Source organism: Acanthochromis polyacanthus, chromosome 12 (assembly GCF_021347895.1).
Source record: "Acanthochromis polyacanthus isolate Apoly-LR-REF ecotype Palm Island chromosome 12, KAUST_Apoly_ChrSc, whole genome shotgun sequence".
Classification (NCBI taxonomy): domain Eukaryota; kingdom Metazoa; phylum Chordata; class Actinopteri; family Pomacentridae; genus Acanthochromis; species Acanthochromis polyacanthus.
Window position 1 is genome coordinate 27,171,834 of NC_067124.1, and position 19,481 is coordinate 27,191,314.

General features: G+C 38.5%; 1 protein-coding gene across 1 annotated transcript in view; it reads right to left on the reverse strand.

Moving 5' to 3' along the window:
• Nucleotides 1-19,025, reverse strand: part of LOC110950839 (inactive phospholipase C-like protein 2) — a 55,335-nt gene extending 36,310 nt beyond the window's left edge. The window contains 2 exon segments of the mRNA XM_022193647.2: nucleotides 18,258-18,708; nucleotides 18,842-19,025. Coding sequence (XP_022049339.2) covers nucleotides 18,258-18,368 — 111 coding nt within the window. The 5' untranslated portion in view covers nucleotides 18,369-18,708; nucleotides 18,842-19,025.
• Between the last annotated feature and the right edge of the window lie 456 nt (nucleotides 19,026-19,481).

Here is a 19,481-nt window from a genome sequence, read left to right on the forward strand (position 1 = left end):
TTTTCATACAGTTTGCATGTCTTTCTCCTTGGCCTCAAAGCAGCAACTCTGTTGGATGAATTAAGGTACCCGTCACTGTGCAATAAAGAGAGACAACAGGGAGTCTCCTTTAGGAGAGTATCACACAAATCCAGTCATCTACTGCAGCCATCTTTCTGACATTTGCAATAAACCTGTTTTTTCTCTTCAGCTAGTTTGAATACAAGGAAACCATTTTAGATTGTGGATAATTCAAACATCTCTAAATTTGCCAAACTCTCATTAATCATCATGTGGGAACGTAATGGGACTACTTGTAAAAATAAAAGCATCATACATCGATACAATGTTGCAAGTTTTGGAACATCTTGGGCTTAAATAGGACTGACCAATACGTGGAAAAAAAAAGGTAATGTGACCTAAGCCACAATTTTAGTTGGAAAAAACATTTCTTTTCCACTGAAGAAAATTTGAAGATGGAAACCATAGCAAACAGGCATGATCCCTTGTGTCTGTAAAAAATATTTATATGCTGAGACATCTCTGTAGCAACATAACGATTCATGTCTAATCTTGTTTTGTGGCACTTCCTACTTTAATGAAGAAATTGCAGCTCCTCCAATGTGCATATTCTACTTGGCCACACTATGATTTTGATATTATGATTAATAGTTGAGCCGTAGAAAAAAACCTCAATCATCATGATGACAATTGAATTGCTGAAAACCTTTACAGCCTCTTATGTAATCAAACTGAGATGTACATTCTTCATATAATGAATAATCGCTACTCAAACAATATTGAGTCAAGGACAAATGGACAAAGTCACAAAATATTTTTCTCCCCCTCTTCACTTCACCCATCTGTGTTTTCCCACTGACAATCTCTGCCCACTGTTTCTCCCATGGTCACAACACACTAACAGTACTGAGCAGTTGTCAGAGGCACATAGCGATTGGCTATGCATGTGTTACATCACGTGCATACTTTCTTTGTGATTGGACATGATGTAGCAAAAACAACAGGGGCTACTGACAGCTCAGTCTCAGTCAGATTGTTTATTTGTTTACACAATTAAGATGTCACAGTAGTTGACATAACTAAATGAATGTGCACAGAGGAGCCAAGAAGCCTTAAACAAAGTCCTTCTTTGAAAAACATCTCAAATATGAGCAAGTGAAATAATAAGCATCTTATAACACAGAAATAATAAATATCGAACAGATACAGGGGAATTGCCAGTAGGCGCTCTTGAAATTAAACACAACCCAAAACAATTATAAAATTATTTCCCCAAATGAATTCATCATTATAAATCCCATCTGTGTGCTGAAGCATTGCAAAACACAGAGACTGACAGTTTTATTATGACCGGAGGAATTTTGCACTGCTCTAAAAATCTCAGATGAACCATCCATCCATTCATCCATTATCTACACACCACTCAATCCTCATTACGGTCGCAGGAGGGCTGGAGTCTGTCCCAGCTGACTTGAGGCGAAGGCAGGGGACAGGTTGCCAGTCTATCACAGGGTTACACAGAAAGACAGACAAGCATACTCATACTGACACCTACGGACAATTTAGAATTATCAATTAACCTTTAAAGGATAAAGCGGTGTAAAGAGAATGGATGGATGAATTAACCTCCACGTATTTTTGGACTATGGGAGGAAGCCAGAGTACCCAGAGAAATGGTAAATGGTTGTATTTATATAGCGCTTTTATCCAAAGCGCTTTACATGATGATATGTCACATTTACCCATTCACACACACATTCACACACTGATGGTGGGAGCTGCCATGCAAGGCGCTAACCACAACCCATCAAGAGCAATTAGGGGTTAGGTGTCTTGCTCAGGGACACCTCGACATGAGCTCAACGGGCCGAGGATCGAACCGGCAACCTTCCAGTTACAAGACGGCCACTCTACCCACTGAGCCATGCCGCCCCAGAGAAAACCCACACATGCACAGGGAGAACATACAAACTCCCCAGTGAACCAGGGATCTTCTAGCTGCAAGGCAACACTGCCAACCACTGAACCACTGTGCAGCTCTCAGATGAACCATGTCAGATAAAATGAAGACATAATAATCCTTTTTTTTTTTTTTTTACATAGTCTGCGGCTAAAGGTGAACTCATTAAAAAAGGGGAGCTTAAAAACTAAATGCATGACTGCAGATAATCCTTTTGATCTGGACAAGAATGTGAATGTTTTGTCTTCATGGTAACGTTACAGTCACTGGATTTATGGCATCTCTGTTACCTGCTATATTGCTGCCATGCCAGACATTCTCTCAGGATTTCCCTGCGCTTCCTTTAACAAAACTAGAAAACAATACTGCCCACACCCATCTCTGTCTTTTAATCTTTCTGAAGGAGAACCTTCTTATGCAACAGTCTCTTTTATGCCAGGGTGTTGTTCTTTCATAACTACAGCTTCATTTGTCCTTAAAGGGTATTTATAGGAAAGTATCATCATCAGATTGGCCATTTATAGTGAAATCAGATATTTGTTTTATGGTGCACATATTTTTCTAGACAGATATGTAACTTATCTTTGGCAATCTGCTTCTTGAAGTTCAGCAGTAAGCTTTATTGTTTAAGTGAACTACAACCAATTTTTCTTAGTCAAGTGAAAGCACAACACCAATACAAACTTTAACTTTAAATAGCTGAAAGTCAAGTTGCGCTAGTACATTGTCTTAAGATCCAACCTGCATAACATGAATGTTGCAGTTGAATGCTGTGTTACAGGAAAAAATAGGACTGAGTACATTAATGGATTTATAGGCCTTTCGTGGCGATCCAGGGTCAACAAGTCACACATGTAATTTGATTGGTAGAGTATTAAAATTCCACAGGGCAGTAGGTTGATGGTACAAGCACGAACTGGAAAATACATTTCATAAGTATATGCTGTGTCACTAGCATTGATCAACAACTTTATCTAGTCTCCACTTGATGTGTAACCATCACTGTGTGGTAATAAGTACTGTCACCACAGAGAACACTGTCTTTTCCAGGATAAACATCCAAAGCACACCATGCTGTTAGTCATCATTCCTGTTAAACGTGTGAAAGTGTATTTTTAATAACTAGCAATCAGAGTAAAGACTTTCATTGTTGAGAGAAATGTTTGCACTGTGGTTTACCAGTGCTCATTATCCATGACAGAGTATATTTTTCTTCTCAGCTATGTTCAGGGATGAAAACACCCTAGTACATTTTTAAGGCAAGTCGGTATAACATGAAACAGAAAGTAGATGTTTTCTTAGTGTTTCATAATAGTTTCATAATAAAAATATAATAACAAGGGTAATCCCATCAGGTTCACCCTGACAGGAGAAACTACTTTTATGCCTTTGCATACTGTTTCAATGTATGTTTGGTGTATGAGTGGGTGTGTGTATTGAGTGAAGGAGACAGTGAGTCAAAGAGATGCAAACACAAGCAGAGGCAATGACAACGCAAGATGGCGAAGGATTGACTAAGTAAGAGAGTATATCCAACTGCTCACAGATCCCAACGGGGTCTGAATCCCCTAATGGACTGAAAAACGCATTTTTTTTTATGGCTCAGCGAGCAGTTATGGACTGTCTGTGCAACTGAGGATGCCACATGGGACCCATTACACTCTGCTCTACTGTTCTACCTTTATCCCCGACAACAAGCATCACCTGAATCACGCTGCAGCATAAATCACCTTTAAACTCCGGGCCAGGGTTGGCTTCAATGTAAGATGACGTAAATCAATTTAACAAGAAGAATTTTATGTGAACACAAATACTTTAAGCAGCCAGACTAGTACGAATGATGTCCTTTGTTACAGTCTTTCTTCAATTGCAAGGTCACTGGTGATATGACTGAACTGACCTATTCAGGTATCAGTTATTCAACCCTGTTAAGTTGAAGTAGTTTCACAATGTTGGCATTGCACAGTAATATGCAATACCAACATTGTGAAACTACTTCACTTTGGCATGTTGAAAACTATTGTTTATGTTGAAATAATCCTTTAGATTTTCTCTGGTATAATGTAAAAGCCAGATCAAGTTTTCTGAAAAAAAAAAAAAATCATTGTCTAACTCTAGATTGAAGTCCAGACAGCATCACAGTCTCCTCCATTACCGACTGACCAGCATGCTAAGGCAAAACAACGGTTATTTGGGAAGTTCATGCATTTCCCACAGCTCTAACAGTGGGATACATACCTTTTTTGGGACTTACAGTCCAAGCTGACAGTAAATAACAAAAGGATTTCTATAACTAATTGGCACTACATGTCAACCAGCTTGAAAGGATTACAGAAATCCTTTAAAAATTACTTGAGAATTAATGAAACGCCAGCATATTTGTGTAGTATAGCATGTGTTATATCATGGTTTTAATCTGCAATTAGGTTTCACTCTGTGTAACTATTATTTAAAAACTTTAGATAAGTCCGTGGCTATAACTGAGATCAAAGCTTGCATCTCTTAATGTTTTGTCCAGTTATAAAGCAGTGTTGCATGATACCAGACACATGGATATTTACTCATAGGTGGTCAGTACTTAATTCTCGCTCCTCTTTACAGCCAGGTGATGATTTAACTGCATCTCAATTCAATCCTAATATGGCAAGCCTCTCAGATGAATGCAATATATCACAGTTAAATACTTACACTACATTTGTAATAAAACATACAATAGTAAGCTCCAGCATAATACACATTACACATTTAGAGCCATGCTTGTGCAAGTATTTGGACATGCATAAAAAATGAAATGATTCAATTCCGTTCACTTTGTTTGAAGTACAATACTTAAGTAGGATTTATGTAGGATTCAGTATTGTTTTATCTTGACTACAAGGCTACACACACATGAAGGAATGTTTCAATGTGATTTAAGGCCTTTAAACATGTTGAACTTAAATCCCATGGTATTTAGTCTACTATACCTCCGTGTAGTCTAATTTGTGCATGATATCTACTTTAGAGCATATAAATTGTCAGGGAGACCTGTTTGTCAAACCAAGAACTTGCAACTTCTTTCCAAGTTCTATCATCAAATAACAAGATTGAGCTTAAGTCGCCAGTGTGTTCAACAAGCATAGAAGGCCGAGATAAAAACAAATCCAATGCTTCAAAGAAGGATGGGAGATTAATGTGTTGACAAAAAATGTGTTGAGGAACAACAAAAATTTGAAAAAAGTGAGACATAAGAAAACCCTATTTGTGATGGTCAGGAAGAGGAAAAAAATTACAATACACTGTAGGTGGGTCTGGTGAAAACTTGCTGGTAATCATGCTGCCCTCTGATGACGGTATACATGACCATGGCAAACCTCTTGAAATGTGTGAGCTGCATAACAGGCAATGCTGGAATTTAAATTTGTTTACATGTTTTTAATGTTTATAGTGAAGAAAAAATAAAATGTAAAAAAAGCTACGCCAATGCTTGACTTAAACAGAAATGCATGTGTGCTGCTTGTCTATTTTCTCTGACAAATCCATATGGTAGGCCAACATTATATATACACAATCCAAATGGGCTGCAATTCAAATCTTGCATCATGTGCAGCTGTCATTTACTGATTTTTAAGGACTCAAACGTGTGTTTCCATGAATCTGCTGCATGTGGCTATGTCAGTGTAGTTGAATTGAAGATGGAAACTCAGGTCCACGGCTGCATAAAATTACAATTTTTATCAATACTGAGATCACAGTAATTCATCCGGATTACTCATTGATTTTAGGGACAAAATATTTCCATTGCACTTTCACACTTAAAAATACACAACGTTGCCGTCACTCTCATGCTGTGATAAATTCCTGTTCATGAAACCAAGTTTAATACGAATAGGTTGTTCATCCATATTTAGTGCATCTACTCAGAGGCAAAAAATAATGTTCACAAAATGCCTCTCTTGCGCAATCTGCTCACCGACAGATGCAGGAATGTACCGTACTGATGTTCCCTAAACGCCTCACATGCAGGCTACGCTTGATGCTATTTGTGCACAGAGAAGCCTCCAGTCTCCATTAAGTTATTTCAGGGCAGCAACAAACATGTGTGTGCTATAAAAAGAAACAAATAGTTGCATACTGTTTGACCAAGTCTGCTCAAGCTGCAAATTATGTCTATAACACATTACTGTGAAGCCATGAACACTGTAAAAAACAACACACACACACACACACAAATATCCATTAGTCCTGCAAAGTCTTAACTGTGAGAAATTAGTAGACAGACAAGTTTTATTAGAGTAAATGTGGCCTTATATAAACATTTGTCTTTACAGATTTTTGATTCAGTGTGCCTGGATTTGAATATGAAAATGTATGGGGACAAATTCATGAGTTTAAGACGGAATGTGAAGCGCTACATTGTATGTAACGCTGTATGTATTCAACATTTATTATTCTCCACACACAAACAATCTTCTGGTAAAGAGCTTGTTGTTTGATTAGAATTAGCATATGGGGACTTTTTGTTCTCCAGCTGCACTGCTGTCAAATCCCATAGGAGTTTAGGTCTAGTAAAGGCCCAGCTGCTGCCATATTATGATATGACTCGGTCAAATGAAGTGTGAAAAAGGTAAACATCATGACATTAAACTCTTAAAGCTCAACAATTTCCTGAACACAAATATAAATGACAGTTGCCTGTATGTCTGCAGCACTGTGGGTATGACTAAAAGTTCTTTGTCACTAAGTTAATCAAACTGAAACCCAAAAAAAGGATTAATTTGCCTCATTTTTGACTTTTTGTTGTCTTCGTTTAATAACTACTTTCCATGTGTTTTTCAGATGGTATTTGCACAGGATGCATTTGTTCTATATCATCTCGTACATGCATTAGTGGATCTGTCAGTGAGTTTCTGGGTGATGCAATCTAAAGGACACTGATCTGCAGTTACTGTACTGGGCGACCTCTTACAGCAAAATATTGCATTGCATAACAGTGGTGTGTGGCTGCACACAAGTAAAAACAAAAAACAAAAAAAAAAACATGCAACAAAATTAGCACAAGCAGTTAAAATGTTTCCTTTTCCATGGCAATGTTTTCAGCAATGAAAAAAGGAATAGCAGATACCATTAACCACAGAAAAATCGCCTGAGGTGCTGTGAGCTAATTGCTCACCAACATTTTCCTCCAGACTGTTCTCTATGGAGCTGTTCCCGGCTTTGCATCATCAATTCGTAGTTTTTTGGCTCTAGGCTTTGGGAGAGAGCTTTTCATGTTCTCAAATATTGGATGGAGACATTAGCCACAGTTATAATAAATTAATTTGTTAATTCAGTAATACTAATAAGATGTTTTACCAGGTTTCAGATAAGGGTTATCATGTTTTGCTTGGAATGTGAACATTTAAATTAGGGAAAAAGGAAATTAAACAACATACGTGTAATGACCTATTTCAATTCAATATTCATCATCTATAAATGCAAGAGACCTTCTAAAGAGGTCTGTCTTGTGGTCACCTTGACCTTGTGCTGCTCAACAAGTAAACTAAACTATTCAATACAAATAGACAAGGCCACTAGTCAAATCTGTGTAACTGAAGAATTTTGACATCAAAGCATCTGAGAAAAAGCCTGTGAAAGTATTTTACACAGCTCAGCAAAATTAGCAACTATCAAAAGTGAGGTGGTTGATGGCTTGAAAGAAAACTAAAAAGCACTAGTTTGTTCAATAGTAACAACAAATCTGAGGACTTAGCTGCAGCCCAACTGAAGCAGCAGAGCCATCAGACACTAACAGGAAAACGTCAACACTATTACATCTGACGGTCTATACTCTTTACTGAACTCATTCTCATGAGAGATGCTGGTTAAAAGGCATCACCAGTACGATAGCAAGTATTGACATAGTAGTATAGTACTGCAAACTCTGCAACAGTGTTGCAAACTATTCCCAATGGCTAAAGGGGCTTACTGAATAACATCTGACATCCTAAACAATCTTTATGTACCACTGTGAGGGCAGTTTGGTAAATCAATGGAAATACACAACATGCACCCAGACATATGCAGAGTGCATGCTTTGAATTTGCATTTTATGAATGTTTCTCAGAAAAGTGAATTTATTAATGTTTTATTAAAAATGGGATAGATGAGGGGAAAAAAACAACATTGAGTAATCAGTCCACAGTCACTCAAAAAGCTACTTATAAATTTATGCCTGTGAAAATCATCAGTGACGTTGGGCCTGCAGATATTAGCTGTATAAAAGAATTCAATAGGTCTCTCCTTCTACCAGTGTGCCACTTATTTATTTTGTCCTGAACATCAGCTTTAACCATGACCCTTTCCTCAACCCATTTTTATTGCTACTGTGAATGACATATTTACAGGACCTTGAGAGAGTCAACAAGCCAAATATAATAGTGTTTTGATTCATTACCAGTATTATTTTTCATTTCATGTTAAGAAAATTGTTTCCATTGTGATGGATCATCTTCATTGACTGGGACAAGCTGAGGGACAATCCTTAGCTGGTCTCATCTGACATTAATTATTTTTTTAAAAATTGTAATAATAAATGTACACACTGTAGGATATAAAATTTCTCACTCACAAAATTGGAGATGGGCACAGTGGTTTTACACTTAAAGTCACCGTTTTATACTACATTTTTTATTGCAACATTAAAAATCCCAATGCATATTCTTTCCTCGAATAACAATTGCAATGATTCAAAATCAGATTTATTTTTCATTCATCTTAACACATAACTCGATATTTGAAATATTCTCAAGCTGTCAGGTTTAACCGTTTAATCAAGAACTGTTTTCTGTAAAATTGTCAGGTTTTTATACAAAAGGTAAATGAAAGCAAGGGCAAACAAAGCCTGGGAGAATGCAAAATTAACTTGCTCTCATATTAACAAGTCCAACCAATACAAAGGTAGCAGATATGTTTGCAATTCAGATTTGCAGTGAACCTTTAAAGGTGGAGTATGTGACTCTAACCCAAACTGACTCCTCAGTCAGGGAGCAACCCATTTTGTGTGTGCTGGAAAACAAATCTGGTGTTTTCATATATAGCGATGGCAGCGTAAACACGAAACAAAGGTCTGTCAGACTAATCCACACAGCACTATTTTACTGATTCTTGTACATATTTGCGCTCATGCACAGAGGAAAGCGAGGGGGAATAAGATGGAAGGTGAAAGAGTTGCAATAGGAACAAGAGGGACAGTACATCGGGCTCATGCTCTCTAAATATGCTAACTAATTAAATATCAATGATCTGTTTCCAGAATCACAGACTCTTAAGTGTTAAACTTAAATATCAGACTCTCTCAGAGCCCTTTCTGGGTTCAGTCTCTATAAATAAACTTCAACCTGTGAATACTGCTACAGTGTCAGTCCAGAACTGCTGTGGGTAGCCTTATTATTTTGTGGGGCTAACTCACACTTTCAAAACAGAGACTCAAGGAACCAAACACCTTCTTGCATGTCACAGTAGCCATGTAGCTTAATGGCTACTGTCTTAGCTGTTGAGTTGAGGCAGGAAAACTAGATATCAACAGCTATAGCCATGTTACCCATGTGATGCTTTCTGGAGTTTATTGGCCATTTTCATGGCAGATGGAAAAGGAAGAACAGACAAGTTGCTTTAAATTAAGTGCTAGTGCTGAATATCGTTGATTGCTGATTGGAAAAAAAAAAAAATCAATAGGTGTGTCTTCAATCGTCAGTAGTCAATCTGATCGCCAAACAGCACAATCCTACAGTTTACCCATTTATTGATCAGTAGAACAATGTTGCAGCTCTAAAGCACTGTGTATATCATTTAACTGCTAAAGCATCTGCACATTATTCAAGTCATGTCAACATAGTAATTTACATTCTGATCAGATCTCACCCAGGGAATGATGAAGCACAGCTGTCATGTCACAGTTCAGACTAACAAAAAAGCGAGTGAACAGCATTGGTGCAGCTCAGCATCTGATAAGGCATCCATGATGAGACATTTTCAGACACTGAAGCTTCAAACACTGCCTGCACTGTGAGAAAAATTAACAGAGTCCATTAGCTGCCAATTGCATAAGATTTCCAGCGCCAACATTGTTATTATTGCAACAGCCTCTTAAGGCTGCACAACAGTAAGACTGTTCACACAGAGGAGTAACAAATACCTCATCAATATCACTTCACTGACAGAATGTTTCTTCTGGAATTTAAAGACAGTAAATATAAAATGTAGTAATTTTAACATACAATGTTGTATCAAGTGCTACATTGTTGGTATTATCTTGTTAGAGTTATATTAATACAAGTGACATAACTCAAAGTAGAACTGATCATTTTGCCAAAGTCTGTTTGCCAATCACTGATTGTATGACATGTGGATAAAGCTCCCATAAAAGGGAGCTTTTACATGTTAGCACATTTCTTGCAAACACAAGTAGACTCTGGCAGGACTTCAGTTTGTGATTCTATCAAAGCAAGCTTTCCAGTTTGGAAAGTCAACATGAACAAGTTTCTAGATTTGATCGAAGATAACAAAGAGTCACTGTAAACTGTGTTTAAGATCATATAAACATTAACATTTTCCCATTGTTAATTATTATATGGGGTAGTCTTTTTAAATATTCAAATGTTTGGTGTGTGCAGGAAATGACTCAAACTCATAATCAAGCAAAAACAGGATAATCGATAACGAAGCGCAGGTCTACAATAGTGCTGCAACTAATCAAGATTTTCATAATCTATTAATCTGAGGGTTAATATATCAGATGAACTGATAAATCACTTGCCCAACAAAGCATCAGAGAAACAGGAAGTAAAAGACATCAGCATTCCCCAGAACTTAGGTTGTTTCACTGCCATAAAGTATGAAAGCCAAAATCCTTTGAAAGCAGCATTTTTATTAAAGGCATATAAAATCCCAAATATACAGTCTAGACTGACCGTCCTCTTAAATTGAATTATTAAATATTTTTATTAAATCACAGCCCAAAGCATGAGGATACTGATACTGAAAATTACAATTATTGATAATTGAACTCCATATTCATTGCTCAAATATGTATTTTTATTGTGCTTCGGCACTTATAACCATAAAATATTAATGCATCCTATTACAGGGTGTAGAACCACTTCTGCGGTTAATACAGCAGAACCATAATCACTGCCAAGTTATTTGAGCTACCCTTGAAATAACGAGGGAGCCAAGCAGCACTTGTGTAGATCAGTGACACCTGAGCTGATGAATGAATAGGCAATGATTCAGGTAAGTGCCACTGCGAGTCGCCTTGAAACAATAAACACAATGACTGAGGCAACAAGGCTGTCTATCAAAAGATCCTTAATAAATTACACCATCATCAGCTCTGGCATTGGTTTGAGCCACTAGATTGCACATAACCATGCAAGCTACATTCCTCAACTACACATTCAGCACGCTACTGTCAGAATAAAAGCAAAGTTGAGTTTGGGTTAAACAATAATCTGTTCTTGGCAGATTCAGGCTAAATGATTGTAGGGAAGCCAGTCGTAACACTTAAGTGGCAGTGTCTTGAGTGACAGTATGAATAATTAATGCGACAATGCCAGGCAATATCAACACCACATTCTTAATGGAAAATGTTATACCACCCACTTTCATAAAAGATAATGAGCAGAAGAGGTTAGACATTTTTTCCATCCTTTCAGAACACAGGGAATTTGCTGAAGAATTATAGTTTGGTTTCCTGTTCATGGCCACTTCAAAACTGAGTTTCACATTGCATTTCCACAACTTATTTATTTGCTTTAATTCTCTGTCTGGTCCTTTAGAGTAGGGCAAGCAGTGGCTGTTCATTTACACATTCTAATGAAGCTACTCACAGGCAAATGTAGTCAAACATATACAACTATCAGCCACAATATTAAAATTACTGACAGGTGAAGTGAATAACAGTGATGTTTTTATGACGATGCAATGTTGTACTGGCCTGGGAAGCTTGACCCTAACATGTCCATATGGTGTTATATAAATGTAGGGAGATATGTCATGAGCTAATCTAGATGTCAACAAGTATTTCCACCTTGAAGCTACAGTATATTGATGACACGCTCAAAAACATTGATTCTGACTTCCAGAGTTTCATGTATAGTAAATCTAAAGAACCAGTCCCGTCAACCTGTAGGTTAGGTTCTGGTTCCAACATATATTGCTGAATTACTCCAATGTCACAACTTGACACCATGTACTTCAGTGTAGCTTTACAGTGTTACTATTTGAGCAGAGTTTTAGCTGAGCTAGCTAGTGAGCAACAGCTAGCAATGGAGGTGATTGGAGAAGAAGGCGGGGGACTTCATAGATTCATAGAGAAATCAAATGTGTAGATGTATATCTAAGCCACTTCAAAGCAGGAAGGGATTATTTTCAGGGAACAAAACTTCTACATATTTAATTTTGATACACAGAAATGTTTTTATGGGTATAATCAATGCCTGGAGAAGGACTTTAATGTTGTGGCTCTGTACAGAAGTAATTATTTACCACAGTTAATTAGACTGCAGAAGGGAGTTTCGAAGCTTTTTATAAGCATGGTGAACACTGATGCCCACAATACAATACCATTAATTGTGTGCTTCTATATACATGGTAAACATACTAATAGCATCCTTTCACTTAAAGTGACTATACAACATTTTGTCAGTGCAGTTTTTGGCTCAAAAGAAGCACTCCTGAAACACTTATCAATATATGCATTCTGCAAATCTACAGCCAGACACTGAAATTCAACAGCACTTCTACCATTGGACTGTGGGAACAGTGATCTTAAAATCATTCCTGTCAAATGTATACAAAAGTATGTATAATTCAGTGTGTGAAGATGCAACGCAGTGACTCTGACAGAAATGATGGAACTGTCCCTTGGCAATAACAGCAAGAGCTGAGAAGTAGCAGCAGCAGAGTGTTGAAAGGGAGCTCATTATATTGAGTTCATGACTACACAAACAATAGAACTAACAACAACAGGATATAGTAAATAAAATAAACAAGATATTCAGTTTCCTGTATGTTTGACATTCTTTAGTGTTCCTTCTCTTTGTATAACTCATAGCACAAGTGACCTGGAACACATTTAGGAGGTGAAATCAAAAGGGATTCGAACTCCCCCAACAGTCTAACTTAAAATTAGCAACAACTAGTAGAGGTTCACTGTGTATTATTAATTTAGCTTTTCTTTGCTCTTCTCTTACCAGTAGGAAGCATTCTGTGTCATAGCTTAACATCTCCAGAAATCGCGGTCATCAAACTGAATATGTGCAGTGATAAAAAACTAGAAGAAAAATTGGCTGTGATCCACTGCTGTGACTAATGCAGGCTGAGCTGGACTGAATAATTTGATGCAATATGACGATTCCCATGGAGAAACTTGTTTGGACTCACAGCACTGCTGGTCCACCATAATTAAGGCCATATTGTTTTCCATTTTAACCGGGTGATGACACAGTTTGTTTCTTGCGATACCAGAGACGTGAAAAAAGTGCTGTTTACCATGCGATGAAAAGATGCCACTTATTCATGAGGATCTGAGGTGAGACGTGAAAAGTGTAGCCACTGGGGCATTATTTCTTCTGTTACTGGCCACCCACATACAACATGGTAACAAGTCACTAGGTTTAAAATGGACTAGTGAAAGTCCACGCCACAAGTAAATGCAGTGTAAAGTAGTTTCTATGTAACCTAAGGACATGGTAAGTACCAATTCTACGTAAGTCCAGCAGCACACATGTCTAAATCGGTTTCAATAATGGTGCACTTACAATGTATGAGATTTTATTCCACTCTATAAAGTGCAGTAGTAGAAAAAGGTTTTTTAGAAATGATACCAAAAATACTGAACATTAACCACTTTTGCAATTTTTTAGGCTTCTAAAGTATTCTGTAACCAAATCAAATCAGTGCTGGAAATACTAATTTAGTGGAAGTAATTTGTTTAGTTAGTCTATCTTTACTTCACCTACAATCTGTCTAAAACCTTGTGTGAGTTTAAGAGATGGCTTCCAAACAATAGTGTCATCATCGCTTATAGAGAGAATGTGGTCTTAGGTCATGTCCAAAATGAAATTGTGTCAGCTAAACTGGTTTCTGAAGACTGAAAACAAATATTTCTCCAACCACCCCCGCAGCACAATACTCCTACATTGTAATCCATATGCTCATCATGTGTTGAAAATAAACAACTGAATACCCCCTCTCACCCGTCTTCCAAGCATGTAGGACAATCCTTGTTGTACAAGAAAACAAAAACAGAAATGCCCTTCCTTGAGCCAGTGTTTGGTTTCTCTGTTTTGGTCTATAGAAACATGAAGATGCAACATGGAAGGCTCTGTGGAAGAGGAGTTGCATCCCTATGTCAACATAAACACACCCTTGTCCTTAAAAGTGTCCATATTTCAAGTGTCCATATCAAGCTTTTTGGATTTTCCATTTTCTCAAGTGTGTTATAGGTTTTTTGTGTATGCAAGTCAAAGTCAATGACAGCGACTCACTTTTAGTGGAAAAAACTTCAAAAGTCCAACCTTTGTCGGTTCTTTATCTTCATTAACAAGAAAGATATTTGCTTAACACCTGCCTAGCAGCTAGTTTGACATGCGTTCAAGCAAAGAATGAGCAGCTTCCTTGTAGTCCGTTATTTCTAACTTGAGTCACTTCTGCTAGAGCTCCACCTCTCCGCTTAGAACTCAGAAATTGGGGTTAACGACACATCAACCCCCTATAAAAATCCATTAAAAGCATTAGTATTTATAACGTATTAACACTTTATTTTCAACTGTCATGTATTACTTGCAAAAAATGAGGAATAGTCACACTGCACTGTCCGTGTGTGAGACATGCTGCAGCAAAAGTACAGCATGAGAAAAAACTCCTTTTTGAATATTAAACCGTGTAAACATACTCTGGCAGATCTCAAACATTATAAGCCCATACATGTTTAGAGAATGGGCTTTTGAATGAGGTTCAATAGATGAACTAGTACTCGAAAACTTTCCACCAACGGAATGATGAGTGGGTGCGTACATTTGTGGTAAAGCATGACATTATTCAGCAACCATGAAAATTAAAAGCTCTGCAAACGTGTTATTCTATCAACCAAGGACTGTAGGTTTTACTTTTTTCAGACAGCGCACACGCAATTTTGAAAGAAATGTCTCAACATGCCAGTTGAGATGTGCCATCAGCTGGCGCCTGTTCACCACACACATGCGTACACACCCACACCACCGCCAAATATGGTCTACAGAAACCTTTATAGAAGTCAGGCTGCTGTTAAGTACCGAGTATTACAGCTGTTACTATGAGAATGTGGTCGGTGTTGTCCCGACCACATCCTTCCATCGCTTCAGAGAAGCAGTTTAACAAGAACTGAGTGCTGTGACTGACAGTGTGAAACAGGCTGCCTTGTTAACACTGGTCCACCACCATCTCAGAGCAACGTTCGATCAGTCATAGCTGTCAGAATTAAAACAACTGCCTTCAATAAAATATTGGCATGCAGAGACGGGCATGGCTGACTGCATGTTTGATTTACTTGACAGCTCTCAGATTAGAAATCTGAGTTTTTCTGTCACACAAGTAGAATATTTGTGATTAGCACATCTACTCACTCTAGTCAAACATAATTCGTGTGTTACTTACATTTTTCACATGATCGTAGCTTTAAAAAGTCACATATTAAATGTGTCCTTCACATTAAAATGTCCAATCCCTTTGAAGTCATCAAATTCAGAATAACTGTACTTTCGATTTCATTTGTAAGCACATGATTTGCATTATTTATGGATATTTTTTTTAATTATGATAGTCCACTTCCTGTCAACCAAAACCCTGGTAACAGTCCAAGTTCTCTGCTTACTTATCGGAATTCATCTTCTCTGCTGTGACTCACTGGATACTGACCCATGTGTGTGCTGGGATACCAAGTTAACGCCACAAATTTGTTTCAAATTGATCTGAAGTGCAATTCGTGTATTTCATGTGCCTTGTGCAGAAGTTTTTTATTGGGTGGTCTGATATGGCATTTATTGGATTTAGGTCAGTGAGCAATTCAGAATGATTACTCGTCTGGATGGATGCCTTGGCACTTGACCATCATGTGGACCAGTACGCTAAATTGAACACTGCCATAATCCTGACAGCAACAGCAAGAATAGGCTCCTTTAATTGCATTCAAAACATTTCAAGTCAAAAATCTACCAACATTTCATTTCCTTTTTCATTGAAATATGCTTGTTTGTAATCACAGCACATGTGGACAGAGCACACAGCTCACTGGACTGGACATCCCACTCATATAAATCACACTCAAACGGCCTGTGAACTAAGATAAGTCCTTGTGTAGAGAAAGATTACTTGGAATTTTACAAGGCAGAACTGTCAATATTACCCCCATCAATTTCTAGGCAGAGGTTACGTCAAAGTTCAGCATCCACAAGGTGCCAAGAATGTGTTGCCTGTAAACCTGCTGGCAGAAATGTAAAAAAAAAAACTCATCCACTGCCAAAGAATGTACCCAAAGCAGAGAAACGTCACTGAGGTATCAAATCATAGGCATGATGATGGTACAGAGTTTGTGCATGATAATAAACACTTAAGTCAATATGTTCAATTACACAGCAGACACTGCCATGTGAACAGTGTTTCTCAATAAATTCATTACACAAACCAAGGATTCAAAATACAGCTGGCTCTTATGGGAACAATCCAACAGTCAATTACTGCTCTCTAAATCTATACATAAGCAATAATAAAGTAAGAGGCATACATTTCTGATGTCTCTTTCAGGAGCCATTTTGGATCAGTCCTAATACTGTGTAGGTGTAGAGTACAAATACTGCGAGGAACAATGAATACTTTGTTTAGTACAGGCGAGTGTCACCTTCTTCAGATTTCACTTTGTAGTCTTATGACTGAAATTATGACAGTGACAACAGCAGTGGCAAGATTTACATTGCAGAGCTGCTGACATCAGCTACAATAAATGTCTTGGAGGCTTTCAACACACTGTAGACTAATGCAATGTGAGGAAGTGTCATCATCTTTGGTACCCTTAAGCAATACTCCCAACGCCTACACATGAGACACAAGTCAATTAAAAGGCACAGCCTTAAACTCAAAGACAAAATCCCAACAAGATCAAATACTTGAGCAATCTTAATCTGTATGTGTGTTGGTATCTGCTTAGCCTCCTAATATGTGTAAATCAGTCCAGATAAGACTTAAGTGTCTTGCTCAATGACTGTATCTCACCACCTATGTTTATTTTCCAACAATATGTCATATCCATTGTGTTACCACTCCTGTAATGACAACACATTTACAGTGTGCAACACTTCAACAAAATTAGGGCAGACTGCACCATTGATTGGCGTGATGGTACATAGGTGAGGTCAACATACAAAATATTTAGTACACATGCAGATTATTTTACAAGTACCAACTGGGGAAGCAGCTAAAGATTATTTTCATATTCATTATTTTCTCAGTAAAACAATAGTTGTGTGGTCTATAAAATATTTTTAAAAATGGTGAAAAAGGTTGATCAGTATTTAAAAACGCCAAAGCTGACATCCTATCTTGTCCAGAACCCAAAGTTATTCTGTTTAATGTCATTGAGAGTAAAGAAAACCACGAAATGTTCACATCTGAGAAGCTGAAGCCTGTGAATTTTTACTTCACTCTTAAGAAATTATTAAAACTGATTCATCGATAATCAAAAAGTGAATCATGTAATGGCTGACAACTAGTCAATTAATCCATTAATTGCTGTAGCTCTAGTACCAACTACTATCACTACAATTCACTTTACAGACGCACTCGGCTCCATTTTAATTGATTTCACTTTCATTCATGTGCAACCATTACTCACATTTCTATTTTATCTGCTAAATTAGCATAAAAAGCATAGTCCTTTCAACCACATGCTTCTCCTGAACACCTGTTTTTCCCTTCTGATAATCACATCCCGGCTCTTCAGTCACACATATTACAGCCCGATTACTGACATTCAAGTAAGAAATAAGCCCTGCTATACAAATTCTATTCAAAATACTCCGACAAAGTACAGGATGTGCTTCTGGTGATCTCATTACTGGCCTGCATTGTGAAAACACCCATCTTACGGTAACCACGATAAAGACAACCTCAGTGAAAAGCAGGCAGGAGGCTGAATGAGAGCTGTGGGTTTTCGCATTGCAACTTCCAACACCCTGTGCTCAGTGTGGATGTGCAGGCTAGCTCAGCACAATGAATGATACGACACAGAAACTTCAATGTTTACCTTGATAATGCTGCTCCTGCGCGGTATCTCAGATTTGGTATCCTGTCCGACAGAGGTGCTGGCGTTGTCGGTTTGGCTGCCAGGTGCGATGAGGGATCCGGAGCCGACCATATTCTCCGATATCCCACAGTCACCATTCAGTACCGACACTTCGCAATGCGTCTTGCCAGCTGCCTCGTCGCTGGGCACGGCCGTCTCCCCAAGATTCAATGAGGCAGGCTGCCGTCCTCCCCAAACTCCGCCATATAGGCACTTCGAGCACACACACACACACTGGTGGGACACACAAGCTGCTGCTGGGTAGCAAAGCCTTATGTTTCAGCTTTACTCCAATTTCCTGCCTGGCCTATTGTCTCGTTGAAACATTTGCACGAAACCCCGCCGTATCATCTCTCTGTGCATATATCTGTCAGCTTCCTACAGACAGAGGTTCTTCTCCGTGCATTGTGCTCTGTGGAGATAAACGATTAGCACAATTAGAAGACATTAGTAAGCAGCTTCTATGTTTTTTTTCCTCAAGCGTTGCACAGCCAGGGAAGAAAACATGAACATCTTGTGCGCACTGAAAGCGGATGTTAACTTACAACTGTGTCACGGTAAACGCAACATGAAAAAAACCGTCGTTCTTCTCTGTGTGATTTTTTTATTGGCGATTCCCCCCCACAAGTTCACCGTTTTCACCTCCCCATTATGTTACGTTTGGCTGAGTGAGAACCCACCCTCTCCGGTTAAACCATCGCCGCTCGGTAACGGTAAGGTAAATAACAGCGTCTTAAGTTATCACTTCAATTAACTTGCTCACAAAGTCGGAATTAGCTTCGTGTGGCTTTGAGTACTCGCCTCTTGAGCTGCCTGCTGTCTCCATGAGGAGGTCGGTTCTCCTGGGAAGTTGCCGCTGACGGGGAGCCAGACTACCGTTCGGCGTCTGAGCTACCAGGAGCCAAGCCGAGCAGAGCTAGTTAGCTTGCTAGCTAACTGCTGTCGCTTGCTAGCTGGGTTGAAGTTAGTTTTCCGCAGCCAACTCAAAGTCCAGTGAGGAGCCGCAGCTTCGGTCAGCAACCCAAGCCGAGAAATGTCGTCTCTGCTGTCACCGGCCAGCCTCCAAACTCGGCACTTTGTCCGTCAATAAAGACCGTTGGAATTCTCGCGCATACTTTTGATTAAACCGACGTTTCCAGGGAACAAAGTTGTGTACGTCTCGTGAACGCGCAACAGGCAAAACAG